Raw genomic sequence first — 21,757 nt, 5'->3', positions numbered from 1 at the left:
CTGGTAGGCGTAGTCGGGGAAGGGCTGGCGAGGGATGTAGCGCCCGGAGCCCGGTTGAGCCTGGAGCTTGTCCTCCTCGTAGACCACCCGGCCCTGGCTGACCACCAGCACCGGACCCCCGCGGCACTCCAGGCCCTCGAAGATGTTGTACTCCAAAGCCTGCGCCGCACGAGATGGGGGAGGAAAAACAAGGAGAACGAGAAGTAAGAATTGGGGAACTGTTTGGTACCGGTACACTGTATATCAGCATTTTATCCCCACATATGATAAGCTTGAATCTTTCACTGCTGTAAAATTATAATTTCCCAGGGCATCAAACTGAGGATTTATTTTATGTTGTTTTTTTTTCATATGAATTGTTTTGCTTTATTTAGAACTATGATGCAGAATTCCTAGTAATATTTCTTTAATGAAGCAATGCTATTTCAGGAAGGAACCATGGATAAATGATCTGACATAATGGAGGCACTAAAATTCAGTCGCAGAGGGGAGCCTGGTGGGGCGGAGGGGGCAGGGGGTTGCTATCCCAGAAGGGGTGAGAGCGCAGGGGGGGATTACTCATGTAAAGCCGGCACCAGTCCGGATTAGGACCCTTTTACCGAACTAAACTGAATGAAAACATTGACAAGGGTTTTCCATTTTCGACCAAAGCACCGCTCTCAGGGTCTCCCGACGCTCCAGACAAAACTGTCGCCTCCCGCGTGTGAATTGAGCTCTTTTTTTGGCTTTAAACGTTCAGAGGCAAGCCTCACTTTTTTTTTCTATTTGCTGTTCGTCGTCTTGAAACCCCTAAAGTTGGCGTTGTTTTGGTGAAATTATGCTCCGTGACCTTCATCCAAGTCATCCAAGGCAGCGAGTTGTGCCAATAACAATACAAAGACAATATTAAGCTTCCCACTGACTGAGATCCTCACCCTGTCCTCTGATCTCTCAATTGCTCCAAAGAAAATCCTATTTCACAGCCCCCCCCCCCCGGTCTAATCTCACACCTCCACCCGACACGGGCTCAGTGAATAGTCAAATTTAAATATGAGCTGAAATTGTCTCCAGCTGTATTTTTCTCCATCCATTTCCAACCGTGTCGTTTTTCTTCTTCGTCTTCTCCTCCATTATAGTCATTATCGCTCTATTGATTCTCTCTCTGTCTCTCTATATATACAGTATATACTGGATATACTTGCTCTCTCTCTGCCCCGCCTCCAACGCTCCCTTAATTCCTCACCGATTGCTGCACTTTGGCCGTGATGGTTTTGACTTTTTCGGGGTCCCAGATGACGACGTCGGCGTCGGAGCCCACCGCGATCCGGCCCTTCCGGGGGTAGAGGTTGAAGATCTTGGCGGCGTTGGTGGAGGTGACCGCCACAAATTGGTTCTCATCCATCTTCCCCATGGCCTGATGGAGAGGGGAGATGGATGTTTAGGGTGGTGCCTTAAATAGACACACGGGACAACAAAGGCAGACAGAGACAGGGACGCAGACAGACAGACTGTGTATATGTATACAGTACAGACGGACCGGGGAATAGCAAACTCGTCTTCCCTAGCCAAGGCAAGTTAATTTGTATCGCACATTTCAACAAGGCAATTCAAAGTGCTTTACATGAAACATAAAAAGCATTAAGAAAAAGTGCAAAGGAACACATAGAATGGACATAGAATGCATAACGTTTAAATAATAGAATACATAAAATGCATAGTGCAAAAGAAACACATTGTACTATCCTAACAAAGCCACAAAACCAAACAAATATTTGCAACAACCTTCTGCATCCACTGTGAATAAATAAAATAATAATAAAAATAATAACAAAAAATAATAAAAAATAATAAATACATACAATTTAAAAATACATAAAAATAGATAAAAGAAAGAAGAAATAATATAATATAATTGTTTCCAATTATGGACTCTATTATTGATCATTATGGACTCTTTAAAATGAATCTAGTTTCCATGTGAATGAATTTTGTTTTCCATGCGGCATTTCATTAATCAATATCACATAACACCTTAACACTTTCATAGTATTGGCTAACTATCAACAAAGTGGAACCTGATTGGCTCATCGAAACAGTGATAGAGATAACCTCCCAATAAGCTAAGTAAAACTGGCTGAATGTGTCTACCTAGATATTGTTTGCAGGTCAGTGAGACAGACAGACAGACAGACAGACAAGCAGACAGACAGACAGTCACACAGACCTCAGTCACACTTGCCGCCACGCCCAAAACCAACGCACATGCACAGTACCTACCACAGCTTTGTCCCAGACGAATCCCATCCTCTCCTCCACACCGTTGGTCCCCTCTGGGATCAGGGTGAAGTCCTCCCTGCCGATGGCCTTCTGGGAGAGGCTGTAGGCGCAGTGAGCGCTGCCCACGACTTGCAGGTCCCCGCTGTATCAACGCAAACACACATGCATACATTACATTTCCCTGAATATATGTATGGAAGTATGTATATGTATGTGACAAATAAAAAATCTTGAATCTTGAATCTTGCACGGAGACTGTCAGAGCAATGTTGATGCGACATTGATTCAAAGGCAGGGTCAAACGCAACAGGTTCATAAATTGTTCTTTTGGAATAATATACAGTAATTAATTGGAAATAATTATTATCCACACAGTTCATCTTAAGCTGCTTGTCCCTTTTTGGAAGATCCAAAAAATTCTGAAAATGCATTTGTTTCCCCCTATTTTTGTCCAAATATTAATTGTTAATAAAATTAATAATAACGTTGTTTTTTTGGTATATTGCATCTATCTATCTATCTATCTATCTATCTATCTATCTATCTATCTATCTATCTATCTATCTATATATCTATATATCTATCTAAGGAGAGGGACCATTCCTGAACTGGCCACCAGGTGTTGCCAGTGAGCAGCATGTGTGTATTGGCCTGGGGAGCCAGGCAAGCAGCTGATCCACCCCAAGCCCTGCACCAGTGGGGGGATCAGCAGCAGTACCATTTCCCCAAGGTTCAGCTGAAATACAAAAGGATCTAATGCATTATAAATACAGCAAATCTATGCGTTTCGTTTATTTTCCCCTGCAGTAATATTATATGGGTGACTCCACCCGCATGGAGTGCTCATTATCATAATCCGTGATGTGAGGCCCACTTCTCTGTCCTTAATTATGGAGGTTAGCACCATGAAATAAGCCACAGGAAAACTCTCCTTGTGCACTTAGAGTGGCTATTATCCAAACAAAAGACCTGACTTCGACAAAAAAAAGATCTTCCTTTGTTCACCTCTCGTAAAAAACAGAAACTAAAAATATCCCCCTGTCGCCTGAGCCGGCACTCAAACACGACGGCGGCTTCGCACCGCCGCTGCGACAGCACAGACATGCCCAGGGGAGGAGAAGAGAGGAGAGGAGAGGAGAGGAGAAAGAACAGGGGGAGAGAGGAGAGGAGAAGAGGAAGAGGAAGAGGAAAGGGAGGAGAGGAGAGGGGGAGTACGCGGAGGGGGGGCACTTTGGTAGCCAAGGCAACAGCTGATGGAGAATTCAAGTTGCTGCGCTATTTATGGAATCGGGGACAGTAAAATGTGTACAGAGGTGGCTGGGTGTGTGTGTGTGTGTGTGTGTGTGCGCGTGTGTTCAAGGTGAAAAGGTACGGGTGTATCGTGAGTTCCGTGCACTTTATCTATCACTTACCGCAGAACGGCTGAGACCCATTTATAGTGACGAACTCCTCTCGCGCTTAATAATGAATCAAAGTCATAGCTCAAAGTGCTTCCCCTCACGTGTTGATGATTTTCAATCACCCTTCAATTCCAGTCTTTCCCTTCCCATTTTTCACTCATTGTCATTCTTTCAACCGCACCTTTTCCCTTTCTCTGTTACTCGTCTTTGTTCCCACAACTCTCATCCTGAGCCGAAGAGGATTTGAAACTCCTAAGCGTACCGGCGGAGGCTTTCTGTGAGGTGAATATCAAACGAGTTTCTCCAAGGGGAAGGTGAGTATGTACGGCAAGCTGCTGCATCCTTGGAAGTTGCTGAAAGTTGTTTTTACATTTTACAGCGTGGCGGGGGATGCGTCAGCGATGTCGGTACCTCCATTGCGCTGTACAAACGCGACGCGATACAAATATGAATTAGCGGTGACGGTGCCTCACCAGGCCAGCAGAGTATGGAGGTGGTCTGGAGTGGTGGGGTCAGGGCTCAGGGGCGGAGACGTCACGTAGGCCGCGGCCTTCGCCCAGTTTTTACTCCAGTAGTTGGAGCCGTCGGTGGTCAGGCTGGCTGTGATTGGCTCGCCATACACTACAGAACCTAGGGACGTTAAGGAGGAAGATCCTTTTTGAGTTCAATTCGAAATTGACTCCATTATTTGATATCAAAATAAGAGGGGTAGACTGATTATTTGTGTGGGCGATGATCGGAGCTGATATATGTAATTTTCCCATTTACCATTGCTGCCGTCTCATGTAAAGTATGCACTCGGGCACTATGTAGAGTCAGCTATAGAGCCATACACACATACATGACTAATCCAATCAAGTGGTTCCGTCAGGGGTGGGCATTAGGGGCTTTAGCCCCCAATCTTTAATGAACAGCCCCCAATCTAAAATGGCCCCGCAGGGCAGGCTCTGCACCCCGATAACTGTCTCTCTGATGGTACTGACTGTGCCCAGCAATGGTGCACCCACGCTCTGACGGTAAGCCCCTGATGTCTTTGCATACTAGCAATCCCTGATCCTATCCATTCTCATACAGATTGGTATCTATGGCCATACTTTGGGAGAGAATTCGACTCTCAGGGCAAAAGTAGACATGAAGAGAAAAGCTGCCGGTGGAAACAGGGGACGAATGGGAAATTCGGGGTGTAAAGGAAGGAGATGAAAAACAGACCTTTCCTCCGGGCCTGGGTAATAGTGTCCGCTGCACTCTTGCTCATCACCTTGGTGATGTAGACCGGACAGTTGACACGGTTACCGAGGGTGATGGCACGGTACACAGCTTCAGCCTCCAGCTGTACGGTGCAAGCAGAGGAAACGTTAAACCCTTGTGAGGCTGTCAGCAGGATGGATGGATGGATGGATGGTTGGACGAATGGAAGGATGAATGAAAGGTTGATCGGTGGATGGATGGATGGACAGATAGCTGGACAGACACAGACAGGAAGGATGGCTGGATGATAGACAGATGGTTGGATGGATGGCTGGATTATAAACAGATGGTTGGATAGATGGCTGGATGATAGACAGATTGACAGATGGATGGAAGGATAGATGATCTATAGACACCTGGAAATAAGTGCCAATTTATGGAAAGTGCAACGGTAATAATGACTATGACTGGAAATGGATAGCTAGGAGGTTGGATGGATGTATGGATGGATGAACGGATAGATTGATAAATGGATGGGTGGATGGATGGAAGACACAAAATGCTAATCACCTCTTCTGGGCGGCTTAGAGGATGGCCTTCAGGTCCAGTAATTCCCATACCGAGGATCTTTCTCTGTTCCTAGATCAAGTAAACATGTCATCGCTGTTACCAATGCCATTCGCCGGCACCACCATCACTACTTACTATGAACACCACGAACATCACTGCTAATATGGCACATTGCCCCCAGTTATCATTTTCTGCATCTCCTTTATAATTATAATTGCCCCTAATAATTAGAAATGTCATCAGTAAGTAAGATCACCACCCGCCACCCTCATCATCATCACCGCTGTCTTACAATCTCTGTTACATCATCATCATCATCATCATCATCATCACTAAAATCCCGGTCAGCAGCCTCGGTGGCCTCTGACAAAGTTGTCATCCACAGCCGCAGCATCAGCATTAATCCGCGCTCTCCAAAAACCAGGCCGTTATGTAACTAGGACGTCTCTACTGCAGAGGAGGACTGCGCGTCACTGCAGTGGGTATACGGTTTTAAAGAGGATGGTCTCAACATGAAGCTGTTTGCGTCTTGATAAGGGTTAAGGATTCCGCACACAATTTTGACGGAGCTCCTGAAATGAGTTCAACTGAAAATAAGTATTTGGACAAACAACAAAACCCCTGTTTTGGTGTGTGTGTGTGCCTGTGTGTGTGTGTGTGTGTGTGTGTGTGTGTGTGTGTGTGTGTGTTTGGTGGAATTTTGTAGCATTGTAGCGGTGTAGCATTATCAAGTCAAATAATGCAACAGTCCCATAATAGAACTTTCCTCCTACAATCATTCAACCACCTCCCTTAAAAAGCCTGCCTTCAGAATCCGAAACGCAGTGCATTTGCATACTCTGCTTGCAAAAGGCAATTTATTTATATTTGGCAGGGAAATTAAATCATAAAGGGTAAATTCCCTGGTTCTCACCTGAGCTACCAGGTCTCCATTCTCGGCATGAACCAGCACCACTGCGCCCAACTCCTTCAGGAAGGTGAAAGCCTCGTACAGCTGAGGGCGTCATGGGGGAAGTAAAGGTGGAAGCAAAGGAGGGGGAGGCACAGAGAGAAAACACGGAACATTCTTTGAGTCCGTGAGAGCGATGGGAATGCACTGGAACCTTGTGCTGTGTGCTGTCAGAATGATCAGTCCTCCCGCATCAATTATGGGATTTTCACAGCTTGGGCCGTTAGCGTGATTATTTGACGGCGCTTAACCAACCTGAGAGTCGGTCAGCTGGTATAGATCCTTGTAAGCCATGTACACTTGGAAAGAGTTTACACCTAAAAGAGCAAAGGAGAAATAAATGACATGAATCATATAAAGAAAACTGTGTGAGAAGACAATATTTGTAGGCATGGCATATTGGATAGCAGATATAGGGTCGGAAAAATTATTGAAAATATCGTTTTAGTTTTGTTTTTGTTGGTTGTTCCCATGCGGTAATGTATACGTGCATCGCCGACTAAAGACACTTTTGGGAGAAAGTGTCAAATCCAAAAACAGTCCCCTAGCCTTGTTTAATTTTAAAAGCCCAGAAACTGTGCGAGCGCTCTTTCAAGTCTGTTTTCTTTCTCCCAGGAACGAAACAGGTGAGCGCATTTTTGCCACGCTGTCGTTCCATGATGGCCCAACTAGGCCAACATTCAAAGTCCACAGCCTGACAGCTGTGTGCCTCCTCTATGAGAGGATTGTTTCGTAAATCGAGCGCGACAATTCTTCCGATTATGAAACCAAACGATTTTGGATGTGGGGGCCAAGCATGGAATGACTTCAGCACAATTTAAAGGAGGAGACATTGTACTGCGCTGTATGTCGCTCTTACCTTTCTCCTGAACCAGCAGCTGCAGCTCCTCCTTGACGCCCTCGTGCCACTGGGGGATGTCCATGTGGAGCGAGTAGTCGCAGCAAGACTTCATGTCGGCGGCTTCCTGCCAGCGTTCAAACGCCTCCAACAGGCTGTCTCCAGGCTGGGGGGCTACGTGGTCCACTGCCAGAGGGCAAAGGGTAAAGGTAAGGATGGGTCAGTTGACTTTTATGAACGGTGGAGATTTGGTGTGTTTTGCTTCCAAACGTCGATGCCCATGCAAAATGAAGGTCCATGTCTGCCAATGTCCAGGGCTTGGGAGGGGATTTCAGGAGAACCTTTGCCATCAAAGTAAGAATGATCTCTCCACCAGATCTCTGCATGTTGCAAGTCAAGGTATGTAAGTATGCTACACTGTCGGCTATGCTAGCTAAAGGTAACCAGACAAATGTCCGGCCCATTTCAAACCTGTCAACCTTCTGTCTGAACGCGTGTAGAAGAGACACTCCATCAGAGTGGGTGGTTCTGACATGTTTAACACGGTAGAACCGACAGCACAAGTCGCAGCATTAGCAAAACTGGCCAGTTGTCACAAGGTTTCGTTCATCAAAAGAATGCCCAAATCACAATTTCAGGTATACTCTTGTCTTGAATGTCCTAACCCCATGTCCTCCCATAGAGTTTGAGACGGACCTTGTGTAGAAATATGATGTAAAAAAACAATTGGTTTTCTAGGACTGTAGACAACTCCTCGTTAGAAGAGATAGAAGCTTGTCTTGTTAGTGGACAGCTAACTGCACGGGGGGATTTAATAGATGAGTAGATCTTTTTTGCTATGACAATGGCTTGGGTTCTTCATCAGAATTGCATTGGCCGGCCACAAAGGGAATTAAAAGGAAAACTCCGGTATCAACCTACGCTTAATCTTCCGATCGTTGGGAGCCGGCTCGAGTGATCGTAACCTTTAAAATTGATCCAGTGCAGCATCAGCCAGACAAATGTGCTACAACGGGCGCAAATCGCGACCGATGATCGATGATTCTATACTCACTGATCATGGTGGTCCCGCCCGCCAGCGCCGCCTTGGTCCCGCGGAGGAAGTCGTCCACAGGCTGGGTGCCCAGGTAGGGCTTCATCAGGCAGGTGTTGACATCTATCCCTCCCGGCATGACCATACGGCCCTCAGCTTCGATCACCTTCACTCCCCCAGGGACAGTGAGGTTCTCGCCCACCTGCCTGCCAAGAAACACGCCTATAAATCCGAACGGTGTTGAGTGTGAAGGTGCGGTTTGTGGCGCATAAGGTGAGGGAAGGGGTACTGTCACCCACTGTCCAAGCAACAAAACACCACATTTTCTAGCCAAAAACGTGGTGGCTTTGGATACACCGCCACGCTTTATTTCACACATTTTGCCGCACGCACGTACTTGATGATCCCGTCCTCGATGTAGACTTCCGCGTACACGGAGCGGTCATCATTGACCACACGGCCTCCTTTGATCAACAGCCTGTCACTCTGCAGGGGGGGGAGAGATGGGATGGAAGAAGGCGAGGGAGGGCAAAAAGGAGAGGTTTGTTTTTACAGCGAGGACACTAACGACATTTTAATCGTCGGGCAATCAGCCGTCAAAGGCATTGACGGACATCAACGCAATTTCGACGGAATTATCGCCACCAAACAATAGTAACCTTGCAAAAAAATGATGGCGGTCTAAGCGCTTCCTCTCCTCTACGTCCCCCTGCATTTGCGACCTTCGCCTTATCACAGAAAAATATGATTTAATAAGAGTAGACATGAGTGAACAGTATTATGTCAAACGATAACAATCGAGATCAACCCAGACCTCCAATGCCTCCAAACCCCCCGCACTGTAGCTTCTAGGGATCTGTACAAATGGGGAGCTTTTATGAAACCAGATATGGCTTTTTGGTGCAAATACCTTCATAGTTCAGGAGCTTGGTTCCAAGTTGCACTCGCTCTTCAGCCGCCACTTCAAAGCTGGCTACAGAGCCGGCATAAATGCCGCCTGCGTGTTGCATACACAGCCTGGTGCATTGTGCAGCCTGTAGTGATTGTCTGTGCAACCTCAGGTTAAACCGTCGCACCAAATCACGTTAACAGCGTTAATCTGTCAGGCGGCACGATTACACAATCCTGTCCCACCCCGGACGCGCACGGACGGACGCGCTTCATTCGCGCAGCGGTCGTCTGGGGCCGCCACCCGCTGTCTTTATGCCTCGTAGCCCAGAATAAAACAGTAGAGTCTTGACAGTCTCTTTTTTTTGGGTTTGTTTTTTTTCGGCTCTTTGCAGCCGCACTCAGAGTTGAACCCTGTGTGCGGCAGCAGTGGGAGCAGGGAGTCGCAGCCCTGCAACGGCGCCTCCAGGCTGCGCCTCTTACCGTCAGGTGAGGGATGCTGTTGCTCCACCGGAGCCCGGTCCCGGACATGGCCTCCGCACCCCCCAGATCGGCAACAAGTGTGTGCGGCATGTGTGTGTGTGTGTGTGTGTGTGTGTGTGTGTGTGTGTGTGCGTGCGTGCGCGCGCGCGACAGAGCGGAGCTTGCTTTCCCTGGCCGCTGGGGAGTGACGAGATCCCCGCGACCGTGCGTGCGCGCGCACGAGAGGAAGGGATCGGGCGGGTGGCGTGCACGCGGCTCGAGACACGGGAACGTGCGCGCCCCCACAACACAAACAAAGTGTCGCTGTTCACTTCAGCACCACGGAGATCACGACAAGAGACAAGAGGTCGATAAGAATAAGAATAACAATAACAATAACAATAACAATAACAATAACAATACTACTAATAATAAAAATAATAATAATAATTGTAATATTAATAATAATAATAATAATAATAATAATAATAATAATAATAATATTAGTGGTAGTAATAATAATAACAAATATGATTATAATTATAATTATAATAATTATGACTCAATCCATAAGAAAAAATGCATTCAATAAGAATAAGTAAATGCTCACTCGTTTGCATAAATGAACTGGAGACTGCGCTGATAAAAGAAATCACCTGGATCCACTTAAAACAAAAAAAAAATCTTATATTATTTAAATCTATATCTCTGTGGGTGTTGACAATTAGAAATGTTGCCAATTGCTATTCCCAGTGCAACGTTCCCCTCTATCCGGTTGCTCGATTGTTTTGATCGATTGATTTGGACACCAGCCAGTGATGTGACGCTGCCGGGTCTGTTTAGGTCCAGCCTCTGGTTTAAAAAGAAATAATAATAAGAAATAAAAGTCTAGCATACAAAGCCCACCGTTCCATTATGGCTGTCCCTGTCGGAGAAACGCTGGACCTCGACATCGGGGCGTCCGCTCCCTCTCTCCCCGGGCGGGCTGACGGGTGACCCGGCTCGACGGCCCCCCTCCTCCTCGTCGCCGGGCGTGCGGCCCGCCGGCTCTCCGGCGTCCAGGACCCTCTCCCGGCTGCCGCTCCTCGGGGTGCGGCTCCCCTTGCGACCCACCGCGTAGTTGTCGAAGTCTATGGTCTTGCTCTCGAACGCCCCCTCCACGGAACTGAACATGCCGTAGGATTTCCTCTGGTTGGGCCCGGTTCTGATGGGACCCGCCAGGTAGACGGGGAGCTCGTCCTCCCGGTTCCACTGTCTCCTGCAGTCCGACATTGTGCAAAAAGAGGACAAAGCCTTTCCCCAGAAAGCCTTTTTTTTTTTTTCTTCTTCTTTCCCAACGCAGACACCCTCTCCCCAACCAGACAGCTGCTGGTTCCGTGCACTCTGCGGAGATGCTGCTGCCTCCTCTTCCTCACCCCCCCAGGAGTGATGATCCGCTGCTCCACATTCACGGGTTCCGCGCTCGACTGGAGGATTGTGTCACACTGAACTACTTTCGATGCGTGGCATTAGCGCCGCAGGAAGCTGTGGCACGCACGCCAGCTCAGAGATTGGGCACGTCGCACAAAAGATGGGCACACACACACACCCCCACGCACACCCGCTCACACCCGCCCCCACACTATCACCCACGGAAATAAACAAAGAGGCAGCTAGTGTCTCCTCTCCTCCTTGTGTTTCTCTTCATGTCACTGAGCATGTGTCCATATGCATGCAGCATGCGTGCGTGTGTGTGTTCGTGTGTGTGTGTGTGTGTGTGTGTGCGTGTGTGTGTGTGTGTGTGTGTGTGTCTGCTCTGGCATCACCAGAATTTGCTTTTTCCTCCAACTGTTAAGTTTCCAAGCTACAAATCCTCTTCCCCATCTTCTTCATCTCGACTGGAAGAAAGGGAAATTGATGACTATGGCTTTACTATGACTTTAAAGTGGTAATCCGTAAGAATATTTAGTTAACAAAAATCTGAAGAAATTGCTACTTTTAAGCTGCCACATTTCAAGAGACAATGCATCAATGCATTTTTTTTTTGTTTGTTTGTTTGTTCAAGTGCTCCTCTATTTGCTGTTTCCCTCGTTGGTGGCGGGCTCGGCCTTTCCCACCAAGAATGCAAAGATTGGGCTCGTGCAAGAAATGAAAGGCAGCTGCGTAGCTGTGGAGCTAGTTGTGTTCAAAAAACTCTTCGTACGGATGAACATTCACAAGAAGACAGCACCCAACCTCAAGTGACCAAGAAAAAAAACATTCCAACAGAAGAAGGCAAACACTGGCAGGCACTGTGACAGCTGTAGCAAACCAGTGTGTTATATTCTGAGAAAGTCAGACAATGGCGTAGAGACATTGTAATAAAATACTAGTTGGTTGGACACTCCCTCCCCCCAGTTACGGCAGAGATATACCATATGGGTCAGCGTCAGACTCGATTAAGGGGTCTTGATGTGGCACCCCATGCTGATAATCTGCTTAAATGGTGCTTACATTCTTACAGTGGCCTTCACTGCAATACAACGTCATCAAAGACCACGATTAGATGTAATTTCACAACAACATCAAGACTTATTTTCGAAACAAACTACATGAAGTGCCCGGGTCTACCCTTTCCAAGTTTGAAACGCCTGATGGGGCAACCGAGGTCGGATATTCATTGGTAAACCCCAACAGCTTTTCCCCACCCATGCACTCCCACAGCCAATACAACAAGTCAAGCGGTAGACAAGCGTTTGGCTCTGCCTATAAAAAGATGGTCTATTTTAGGAGGGGGGCTCCTGAGCTCTAGTATTGCTTATGGGGCAGAGTGTGCAGGGCTGCAGCCAAACGGCGTCTCGGGCTTCCAGGATAATGGACCTCGGCGAGGAACCAACTCCCAGTTTCTGACTTCCAAAGGAATTTGTTTGTGTGCTGAAGAAATCGTCACAGTAAGACCAAGATCAAGGTTAGTGAATATGTTTTGAGGGTGTTAGATATCTTGGCAATGTGTGAAGAATTTGAAGATTTGAAATTCCTGAACTTTAGGGTTGTTATACTTTAGTTTTGGAGTTCTCTTTGGGGGGCGGCAAAGCAAAGTACTCTAGAGACCAGCAACCTGTTTGACTTGTAGCCTTATAGGATATGTTGTGTTTTATATTCTGTTTAACTATTCTAATGTATGGCCTACCAAGGACATTTATTTTAGATCTGGCCTGCATAGGTCATGTTCAGTCATATCTAACTTGATCCTAAAGAAGAAGCTTAAATATACACAGGAATGGTTCCTTTGATTGCTGTTCCTATACTGTATGTAGTCTGATTTTTGATTTTCTTTATCAACTTACCTAGTTGTTTGGCCTTCTTCTCTTTCAAATTCCAGGACTTGTGGAGATGGATTTCTCATCATCACCCACAGCTGTCGACCCCAAGGGGCCACGCCCTGTCCCGACTGGCCCGCCACCTACGACCTCCCCAAAACGATCCCAGAATCCTTTCCCACCCGTCTCTGATGACGATACTCTTCCCTCCCGGCCACCGATAACCAGGACCTCTGTCGAGACCCCTACGGAACTTGCTCCTACCCCTGAGCCTCCCAAATCTTGGCCACCCTCAACCTCCCCTTTCTCAACCCCTTCTGTTATCTCTCCTGGCGCTTCTTCATCTTCAACCTCCAAAGCGATCAATTCCTCATCTTCTTTGGACAAAACCAAACTTGCGTCTGCCGGTGGTCCTTCTGGATGCAAATCTACTCCTACTTCCACCCCTGCATCCATATCCTTCACTCCAGGTCCATCGGGCCTGGCCCCTACCCCGCAAATTACATCTCCCGATGTTGGTTCCACATCATGCCAATCGGAGTCGTTCCCTGTCCCTCCGACCTCCACCACCACTCCCCCTGCCTCCATGAGTACAACCCCAAAGCGGACCTTTGCTGCCGTGGCCAAGAGGGTGATAATCCAGGAGAGAATCCGAAAGGCAGAGGAACAGGATGCTGAGGATGAAGGTAAGAAGTTTTAAGGGATGAATTGCATGATGTGAGTTAGGATTTATTACATAGACAACTGGAGCCAGAAAAAAAAAACATTGTTTATAACGTAATTATAACTTACAACTTAATAAGAACTTATCTATACATGTTCAGATTAGGCCTTTGGTAAAATATAGACAGTATTTGCACTATAGCTTCTATTACTTTGATTTTATAGTGCAAAACATCACGTATCAATTGCTTGGCCACCATTGCTCTTTATAAATACCTGTAAATAGAGATCATGTGTATTTTTTTGACCATATCTATTTTCTCTTAACATTCTTTTTCTTTTCTTTTTACATGTTATATTCCTTTAGTATTTTCATTTTTTATGTATTTTTGTCATTCTAAGGTACTCAATCAAATTCATTGTAAATCTTCATCGCCAATAAATTTGATTCTGATTCGAAAACTGATATGTTATTATTGAGTAATTTGAGAATAAATATCATTGACTACAATTGCAGTTAATAAAGACATATTTTGACCGGCCCTTCTAAGTTTTTTGGCTTCTTGTTGTTCTGGCAGAATATCACAGTGAAATTGGAATAAGTGGTGCAGGCACACGGGGGCAGGGGGGGGTCACTCCATGACGTATAGGCTACAGGCGAGGAAGTTAGGAAGCCTTACCCAATAAACATGTGTGAAAGTTTAACATAAGAACTCGGCATAGAGTTTCTAAGGCTCTGAAGTCTTGTCCTGGCATATCCACAAGCAGACAGATGCACAGACACACGCATGTGTACGCCTGCCAATGCCCTCCTGTCTTTATGATACACTCATGTTCCAAAACATACCCATGTCAGAGGCTTATTACAGTTTATTATGGATATAATGATAGTTGCCTAATGGTCCAACTCATCATCGACAAAAATACACACATACAGAGGTCTTTAAACTCTGATTTATCCTGGCAAACTTTGTGTGTTTTGTAAACTAAACTCCCAACTTGAAGTGGTTATCCTTAAAAATCGTCTCTGTTGATTGGATTATACCACCAAGAAGTCCACCCAAACCTAGTTACACTGGTTTATTAATTCACGCTGTGTTGTTGCAGGTGCCCAATCTTTGCATTTTTCGGGTTTTTCAGTATTTTTCAGATTCTTTAACAAAATAATGTTCCAGATTTGCACTTTAAAGTAATGAATTGAATTTCCCTCCTTCCAGATGAAGAACCCGAGGAAGAGGACTTAACACTGGAACAGTTGGAGGAGAAAGCAAAATCTGGTGATGCCAGGGCACAGACCCGTGTGAGTGCAACACAGGCACGCACGCGCGCACGCACGCACACACACACACACACACACACACACACACACACACACACACACACACACGCACACACACACAAAGGCATAAACAAGTACACACAAAAACACAAACAAACAGACAAATAGTATTTTATGTCTGATACATTACTATACTACGATACTCTGATACATTTTGACACACACACACACACATACTGTGCACACACAGTACCGCTACGTGTCTATTTCAAACCATGTGGAACATGATCACATGCCTTCAACATAACAGACATAATGTATAGTTCCACATACATTGTTGACACTGTGACACTGTAACCCAGCATTTGCACACTCACTCGGAAATATTTGATAGACTTAATGAACGTTCTCCAGTGTCTAAGCTGTAATACACCCATTAGGACCTAAGCTAAAATAAGGAAGGAGGAGGGGGGTTGATAGGAATACGAGACGAGAGACCCCCCCCCCCTCCCCCACTCCTAAAGGGTACATTCCTGGCCGCTGATTCTGTTTAGTAAGCATGCTTCAGTCGTTTTGATTTTTAATGCAGCACAGCCTAACAACCAGTGAGCAGGTTCCTTGTATGTACTGTATATGTTGGCATGGATAAGAACCTCGCCAGCAATTTACTTAATGTTTGTCAGACAAACTCCCATGTCAGACACATACGAAATCCAAAAATGAAAACACACACAAAAGCCAGCTTTTCACCCAGACACAGGGTGGTTGTGTGCTGAGAATTGAGATTATAAATAAATAAATAAATAAATAAATAAATAAAGAAACAAACAATATAACAAACAAAAATAAATCTCTTCCCTTGATCGATAACTGGCATCTCTGTTTCCCGTGTTTTAGTTGGGCCAACACTACCTGATTCTAGCTGAGGAGAAGGAAGCAGAGCTTAACAACCTTCTGGGTGTAAACTGGTTAATTAAAGCAGCCAAACAAGGACGAAGAGGTGCAGCCCGCCTCCTGCAGCGCTGTTGGATCCAGAAGAAAGGTACAGTTCCTGCTGTAATGCCTGCACCTTGTGGTCTGTGGCTGTTCTGGGTCAGTTTGCTGATCACCCCCCCCCCCCCCCCCCCCCCATTGTTTTTAACGCTTCATGGTCAGGTATCACCCCGGAGAACGAACCAGATGTGCGCAAACTGGGGACGGAGAGTAGGTTCGAGCTGGCCGTACGCAAGGCGGCCATGATGATGTACTGGAAACTGAACCCGGACAGGAAACAGAAGGTTAACGTGGCTGAGATGCTGGAAAATGTCAGTCACGTCAACGCCGTGCAGGGTGCGCGAAGACAAACACACACGGAGACACACCTACACGCACGCACGCACACACGCACGCGCGCACACACACACACACACACACACACACACACACACACACACACACACACACACACACACACACACACACACACACACACACACACAGAATGATTTTACATAGAAGCAAAGCTATCCTGTCCACACTCGCAACATAGAGCAATAGTGTTATGAACCTTGCACCCAGCTCAGCGAGGCTTTAATAACTCCGCCGGGGCAGGGTTACATTTGGCTCCTTGGTAGCTGCAGGTCATTCCCTCTTACTGATGACCATGAGCCAGTGTCAGCAAACGCCCACATAAAGCTGCTAAACCTGCACACAAGCAAACAGCCAAACCGACAACACTATTACACTTCCCATAATACTCAGCAACACAGTGGATATCATGTACCAGCAAGGAGAATCCTCACCGGTTCTGTGGGTGTTCCCTAACAGGCGGCGTCACAAGCAGGAACCCTGGACCAACGACCGACCAGACACAGAAGGTTTTACAGAGCATGGTCAGCAGCAAATGTAGGTTTTTTTTTAATGTGTGTGTGTACGTGCATATATGTTTTCTAAATACCTAAATATCAATCAGCATTGATGTGACATTGAGCCATTCATATTGTCAGGACACATTTAGTGTGTGAAAGTCTTTAATGCAGTTTTTTTGGCTTTAATGTTTTTAAATGTCTTTAAACGTATGTTATATGCGTCTTCTGATCTACACTCATGATTCAATGTAATGTTTAGTGCTGATTTTAACTCTACATAACCCCAACCAATCTTTTTCTTGGTGATCCTATAAGCCACCAGATTGTTGAGAGAAATAGGGGAGAAAGGGGAACAAATATTATTCCAGCATATTCCAGAACATGCTGATACTCTATTATTCATTGCTTTTGTCCTCTCAGCCAAGCAGCTGGTGGATCTGGATGATTTTGTGGAAATCACAAAGAACTACGCCCAGGGTATAGTGCCCTCTTCTGCCCAGAACGGCAGCAGCCAGGAGAAGCCTGAAGCTCAGTGGGATGTGGCTCAGAGCCGCAGTGATGAGGTCAGGGACTCAAAACTTAAATCGATATACAATCCATATTTTCCAATTTCAGTAACTCGTTTGTGTGTGTTGTTCTGTGTGTGTCTGTTCGTTTTTGGGTTTCTCGGTGCAGACTGACCTGGGACCGGCAGTGGGAAGAAAGGCCCACAAGAGTTCATGGGCTTTGGGACAGCCAGGGATGATGCTCGCCACCAAGCGTAGCGGAGCCATGAAAAGAGCGATGGACATGAAATCCCAGTTAATGGTACCTTGACATTTGCCAAGAATACAATGTGGTTTATTACCTTGAACAGGCTTGTCTAGTCATATTATATTTGTAAATATCGACTGGAGAGAGGTCTGGCATGTGCAATCTGCAACCTTCTTGGGTGACCACCACCAGTGACCCCCTGGAGAAGGTTGCAGCGCTACAAGCCAGCACTGTTAACAAGTTATTTATCTTATCTCCAGTCTATTGGAACAAGAAACCACAATAGTTTTAGTCTTGATTGACATAGTTGTTTCTGCGTTCTTCCTCATGTCTTTTCACACCAGGTGCTGCAGTACCCCCTCCATGCCATCCTGGAGATGAAGGAGCATCTGGTGGACTGGGCGTCACGTGCAGGCGTCCTGTGGCTGAGCACCATCATCCCCACGCAGCACGTAAATGCGCTCATCTTCTTCTTCATCATCAGCAACCTGACCATCGACCTGTTCGCTTTCGTCATCCCCCTGCTCGTCTTCTACCTGTCTTTCATCTCCATGATCATCTGCACCCTGCGTGTCTTTCAGAGCAGCAAGGTAGGCTTTAGATTAAGAACTCTTTCTCTGCCTCTTATGTAGAAATGTTTTGTTTTTTTACTTGTTTACCTGTTTTTGTTTTACCTTCGAACTTTCTCTTTGTGGTCTCTTAGGCTTGGGACAACTTCAGTGCCCTCACTGCCCTTCTGACACACTTCGAGCCCGGGCTGGACGTGGAGCAGGCCGAGACCAACTTTGGCTGGAACAATCTGGAACCATACCTCTATTTCATCTTCTCCGTATTCTTCGCCATTTTCTCCTTCCCTGTAGCCGACAAGGGATGGATCCCATGTTCGGAGCTCTCCACGGTGGCCATTTTCTTCACCGCTGTCAGCTACATGAGCCTCAGCCCCACTGCAGCCACCTACGCACGACAAGCAATGGTCATAGAGGTTAGAGGAACCAAACCACTAAAACACAAACTGTCACACATCCATACAAATACATGTCTACTACGTGCTGTATACTACATGTTCTATATGATCATAACCTTTAAAAAACATATTTGGCATCATATTGCATTATTATCCATTTAGTTGATTAACGTGGTAACCAGTCATCATTTTGTTAAAAACTTAATTTACCATGTCATTCCAGGTAGCGTCATCTCTGTGTGACCTAACAAGATTCCTGCCAGAAACCATGGCAGTGGCTCGCCTTTTTGGACACGCCTTTGCCACTCTGCCACTGGGAGAGTCAGTGGTGCTCAACCTCAGTCTGCCCTGTCTGCTGTACGCTTACCTCTTCTTCCTGTTCTTCAGGTGAGCTGAGAGAAGTGAGATTGATAGTTGTATACCGTACCTTCAACTTTCTGCAAACTTGTATTCATATTCAAAATAATGCTTGGCTCTTTTTGGTTTCCATGACTACTCCCTCCTGCCACCAGCATGGCGAGGATGCGTGGTTTCCGGGGCACCTACTGCATCTTGGTTCCTTACCTTGTGTGCTTCATGTGGTGCGAGTTCTCTGTGGTGCTTCTCCAGAGCTCCTCCGTTGTGGGCCTCATCCGCACCTGTGTGGCCTACTTCCTCCTCCTCTTCGCCCTGCCCGTGCTGGCCCTAGGCCTGGCTGTGATGCTGCTGATCCAGGTCTTCAAGTGGCTCGTGGAGCTGGAGTTGACGAAGGTGGTGGTGACGCTGGCTGTTTGCGCCATCCCCGTCACCCTGCGACTCTGGACTCGGTTCAGCACGTCCATCTTGGACGTGTTCCACTCATTGACCAAGCGCGGTGCGGTCAAAGTCATTTTGTTCTGCGTCTCGATGGTGATCCTGTTCTTCACAACGTATGTGTACCACACAGAGGGACTCAAAGTGTACAACTCCACCATGACCTGGGGGAAGTACGGCCAGCTGTGCGGGCCGTCCGCCTGGCAGACCAAAGGCATGGCCCAGACACAGATCTTCTGCAGCCACATGGAGGGACACAGGATCACGTGGACTGGACGCTTCAAGCACGTCCGAGTGGCCGAGACAGAGAACGGAGCTCAATCAGTGATAAACATGCTGCCGGTGTTCATGGGTGACTGGCTCCGCTGCCTGTACGGGGAGACGTATCCCAAATGCGAACCCAAGAACGCCACAGTCACAGAAAACCTGACCGCCAACCTCACCGGCAACCTCACCACCAGCCCCACAATTTCTCCGCCCGCTTTGCCCGTAATGTTGCAGATGCAGGAGGAAGAGCTGTGTCAGCTCAAAGCTGTGGCCAAGCACACCTGCCACGTCAAGCAATTCGACAGCTTCCGCTTCGAGGTGACGGTGGGGATGGTACAAGACAACGTGGCGGGGGAGGATGATCCAGGCAGGGACATCCTACTGATGGCCAGTCATGAGTTCAAGCAGGTCCTGCTTAATCTGGAGCCTGGGAACATGGTGGAGTTCAGCACCAAGCTGGAGGGCCGTTTGGGGGCCAAAGCTCCGGCCTTTGAGCTGAAAGCCATCCACTGTCTGGACTGTACGTCTTCACATCTGACCGGGGGGCGGCAGGTGAAGATTGAGAGGAACTGGAGACGCAACACGCTTCAAGCCATCAAGTTTGCCTTTGATTTTTTCTTTTCTCCCTTCTTGTCCGCGAGAATACATGTCTGAGCAAAGTGACAGATATGTGATAAAGATGATGTCACATGTACAGTACACAGAATATATATATATATATATATATATATATAATATATATTTATAAAATATTAAATCACTTTAATTTGTGGGCGATTTGCCGAATTGTGGGCTAAAGAATGAATATAAGAATGAAGAATATGCGGGTCGTCGTTTCAACATTTCATCACTACGCAATCTGATATAAAAGTATGATCCACTGTTTGTGGGTGTTGAAGTGATACACTGGAATTTCTTGGCTTTCACTGGCACCACTGCTTATCAATAATTGCGAGTGTTGTCTACAAATGTATGCATGCCACTAAAGAAAATGGCTATGTATGGAGAATGTTATACTGATATACTGTAAAGTAGGAGTGTTTGAGAAAAATATTCAAAATGAATATGATGTCATTTGGAAGAACAATTTTGCAGTTCCTGTTTAGGGATTTGTCAATGTCTAATCATTGGTGCTTTATGTGACTTTAATTTTATTCTGTATACGGGCGTATACATTGCACTGGGGTTGAGTGAAAAGCCCCCATGTTAGCAGAGACAGATAAATCTGGCAAAGTTATCTAAATCGTCAAGATATTTGCTTAAATGGCGTATGGTGTGTGTGTGTGTGTGTGGGAGGGGGGGGGGGGGGGGGGGGGGCATTTGCATTAGTACATTCACATAGTAGGTACAGTACACCTACTTATTTGCACTGGTCTTACAATATTTCAGACATTGTCTGACACATTTTTATTGTTATGAATGAAAGTCCTTTTCCCTTTGTAATCTTAATAATTTTTTGTCTAAATAACAATTTATTTAGTTGGTTGGTTTGTAGTTGGTTGTTCAGTCAACAAACAAACATAAGTACTGTGTATATAAGTTTCTCGCTGCAACAACTTCAGTGCCTTGTTATTCACTCGTTGAATCCTGTGAAAGCAAGAGGATGTTGAGTCAAACATTCAACACAAACTTTTGCCCTATTTTGATTGACTTGTTCTGGTACCTATTGCCTATATTTACTTATATCAAAAAGTGAATGATTTTTATTTCATCCATGTTCATTCCATAGAAATAGTGAGTTTTGATTGTGAGTTTCAATAGTCAACATGCAACGTGTTTTGCTTGAGATTGCTTGGTTGTGTTACTTAGGTTTGTCATGGGAAAATTAACACCATACACTGTAAATTTGCAGTCAAAGGGATGGTAGTGTTGAAATCCTGTTGAGATGTGACGATGAACCTTAACTTCTATTTACTCACAACTATTTTAACATTGACCCTGTTTGAATGTAAGTACTGTTTACCCTTGTGAAAAAGCATATGGAGGTATAGTATGTGAATTAAACAAAAAAAAAAAATGTGGGGTAATGATACTAGAACTCAATATATGAAACCTTTTCATTGGCTGCTATTAAAGGAGCAGCGTGTACGATTCTTTAAAATTGCACCTCTAGCTGTTTACATGGTTATTAAACAACCTTAAATTACAATGAATGTCTCGATTTTGTCACAACACTGTCGGGAGTGCTGTCTGATGAACCCAAATGCAGGACACAACGGAGGCTCAGGAGTAGGTGCGAAGGATCAAGTTTTTATTGCAAATAAATACAGGAAATCAGTCAGGCAAATGGGTTAGTCCAGAATCCAGAAGGTGGGAACTTGGTCAGCACA

At 46.0% G+C, this 21,757-nt stretch overlaps 2 protein-coding genes across 2 annotated transcripts in view; one reads left to right on the top strand and one right to left on the bottom strand.

Annotated features, from left to right (window-relative positions):
- crmp1 (collapsin response mediator protein 1) overlaps positions 1 to 10,856 on the bottom strand; it is a gene marked incomplete at both ends in the record, with an annotated part of 13,336 nt that extends 2,480 nt beyond the window's left edge. Inside the window, 12 exons of the mRNA XM_079999148.1 lie at positions 1 to 159; positions 1,223 to 1,393; positions 2,257 to 2,398; positions 4,130 to 4,286; positions 4,866 to 4,986; positions 5,415 to 5,483; positions 6,328 to 6,408; positions 6,619 to 6,680; positions 7,223 to 7,387; positions 8,256 to 8,440; positions 8,632 to 8,720; positions 10,491 to 10,856. The exon at positions 1 to 159 is cut by the window's left edge and continues 21 nt beyond it. Of these exons, the coding sequence (XP_079855274.1) occupies positions 1 to 159; positions 1,223 to 1,393; positions 2,257 to 2,398; positions 4,130 to 4,286; positions 4,866 to 4,986; positions 5,415 to 5,483; positions 6,328 to 6,408; positions 6,619 to 6,680; positions 7,223 to 7,387; positions 8,256 to 8,440; positions 8,632 to 8,720; positions 10,491 to 10,856 (1,767 nt within the window). The remainder of the gene's footprint in view (positions 160 to 1,222; positions 1,394 to 2,256; positions 2,399 to 4,129; positions 4,287 to 4,865; positions 4,987 to 5,414; positions 5,484 to 6,327; positions 6,409 to 6,618; positions 6,681 to 7,222; positions 7,388 to 8,255; positions 8,441 to 8,631; positions 8,721 to 10,490) is intronic.
- A 1,537-nt stretch (positions 10,857 to 12,393) lies between these two features.
- wfs1a (Wolfram syndrome 1a (wolframin)) lies at positions 12,394 to 20,699 on the top strand. The gene is made up of 12 exons (XM_079999168.1): positions 12,394 to 12,510; positions 12,925 to 13,548; positions 14,743 to 14,825; positions 15,702 to 15,846; positions 15,960 to 16,133; positions 16,611 to 16,688; positions 17,072 to 17,214; positions 17,327 to 17,458; positions 17,749 to 17,994; positions 18,108 to 18,386; positions 18,592 to 18,755; positions 18,881 to 20,699. The coding sequence occupies exons 2-12, from the start codon at positions 12,936 to 12,938 to the stop codon at positions 20,079 to 20,081; spliced, it is 3,258 nt and encodes a 1,085-aa protein (XP_079855294.1). The 5' UTR covers positions 12,394 to 12,510; positions 12,925 to 12,935; the 3' UTR covers positions 20,082 to 20,699.
- Positions 20,700 to 21,757: the final 1,058 nt, after the last annotated feature.

The sequence above is a fragment of the Zeus faber genome (genome assembly GCF_960531495.2).
Source record: "Zeus faber genome assembly, chromosome: 4".
Classification (NCBI taxonomy): Eukaryota; Metazoa; Chordata; class Actinopteri; order Zeiformes; family Zeidae; genus Zeus; species Zeus faber.
Note: the sequence above shows the minus strand (reverse complement) of the source record. Positions and strands in the feature narration are given on the sequence as shown.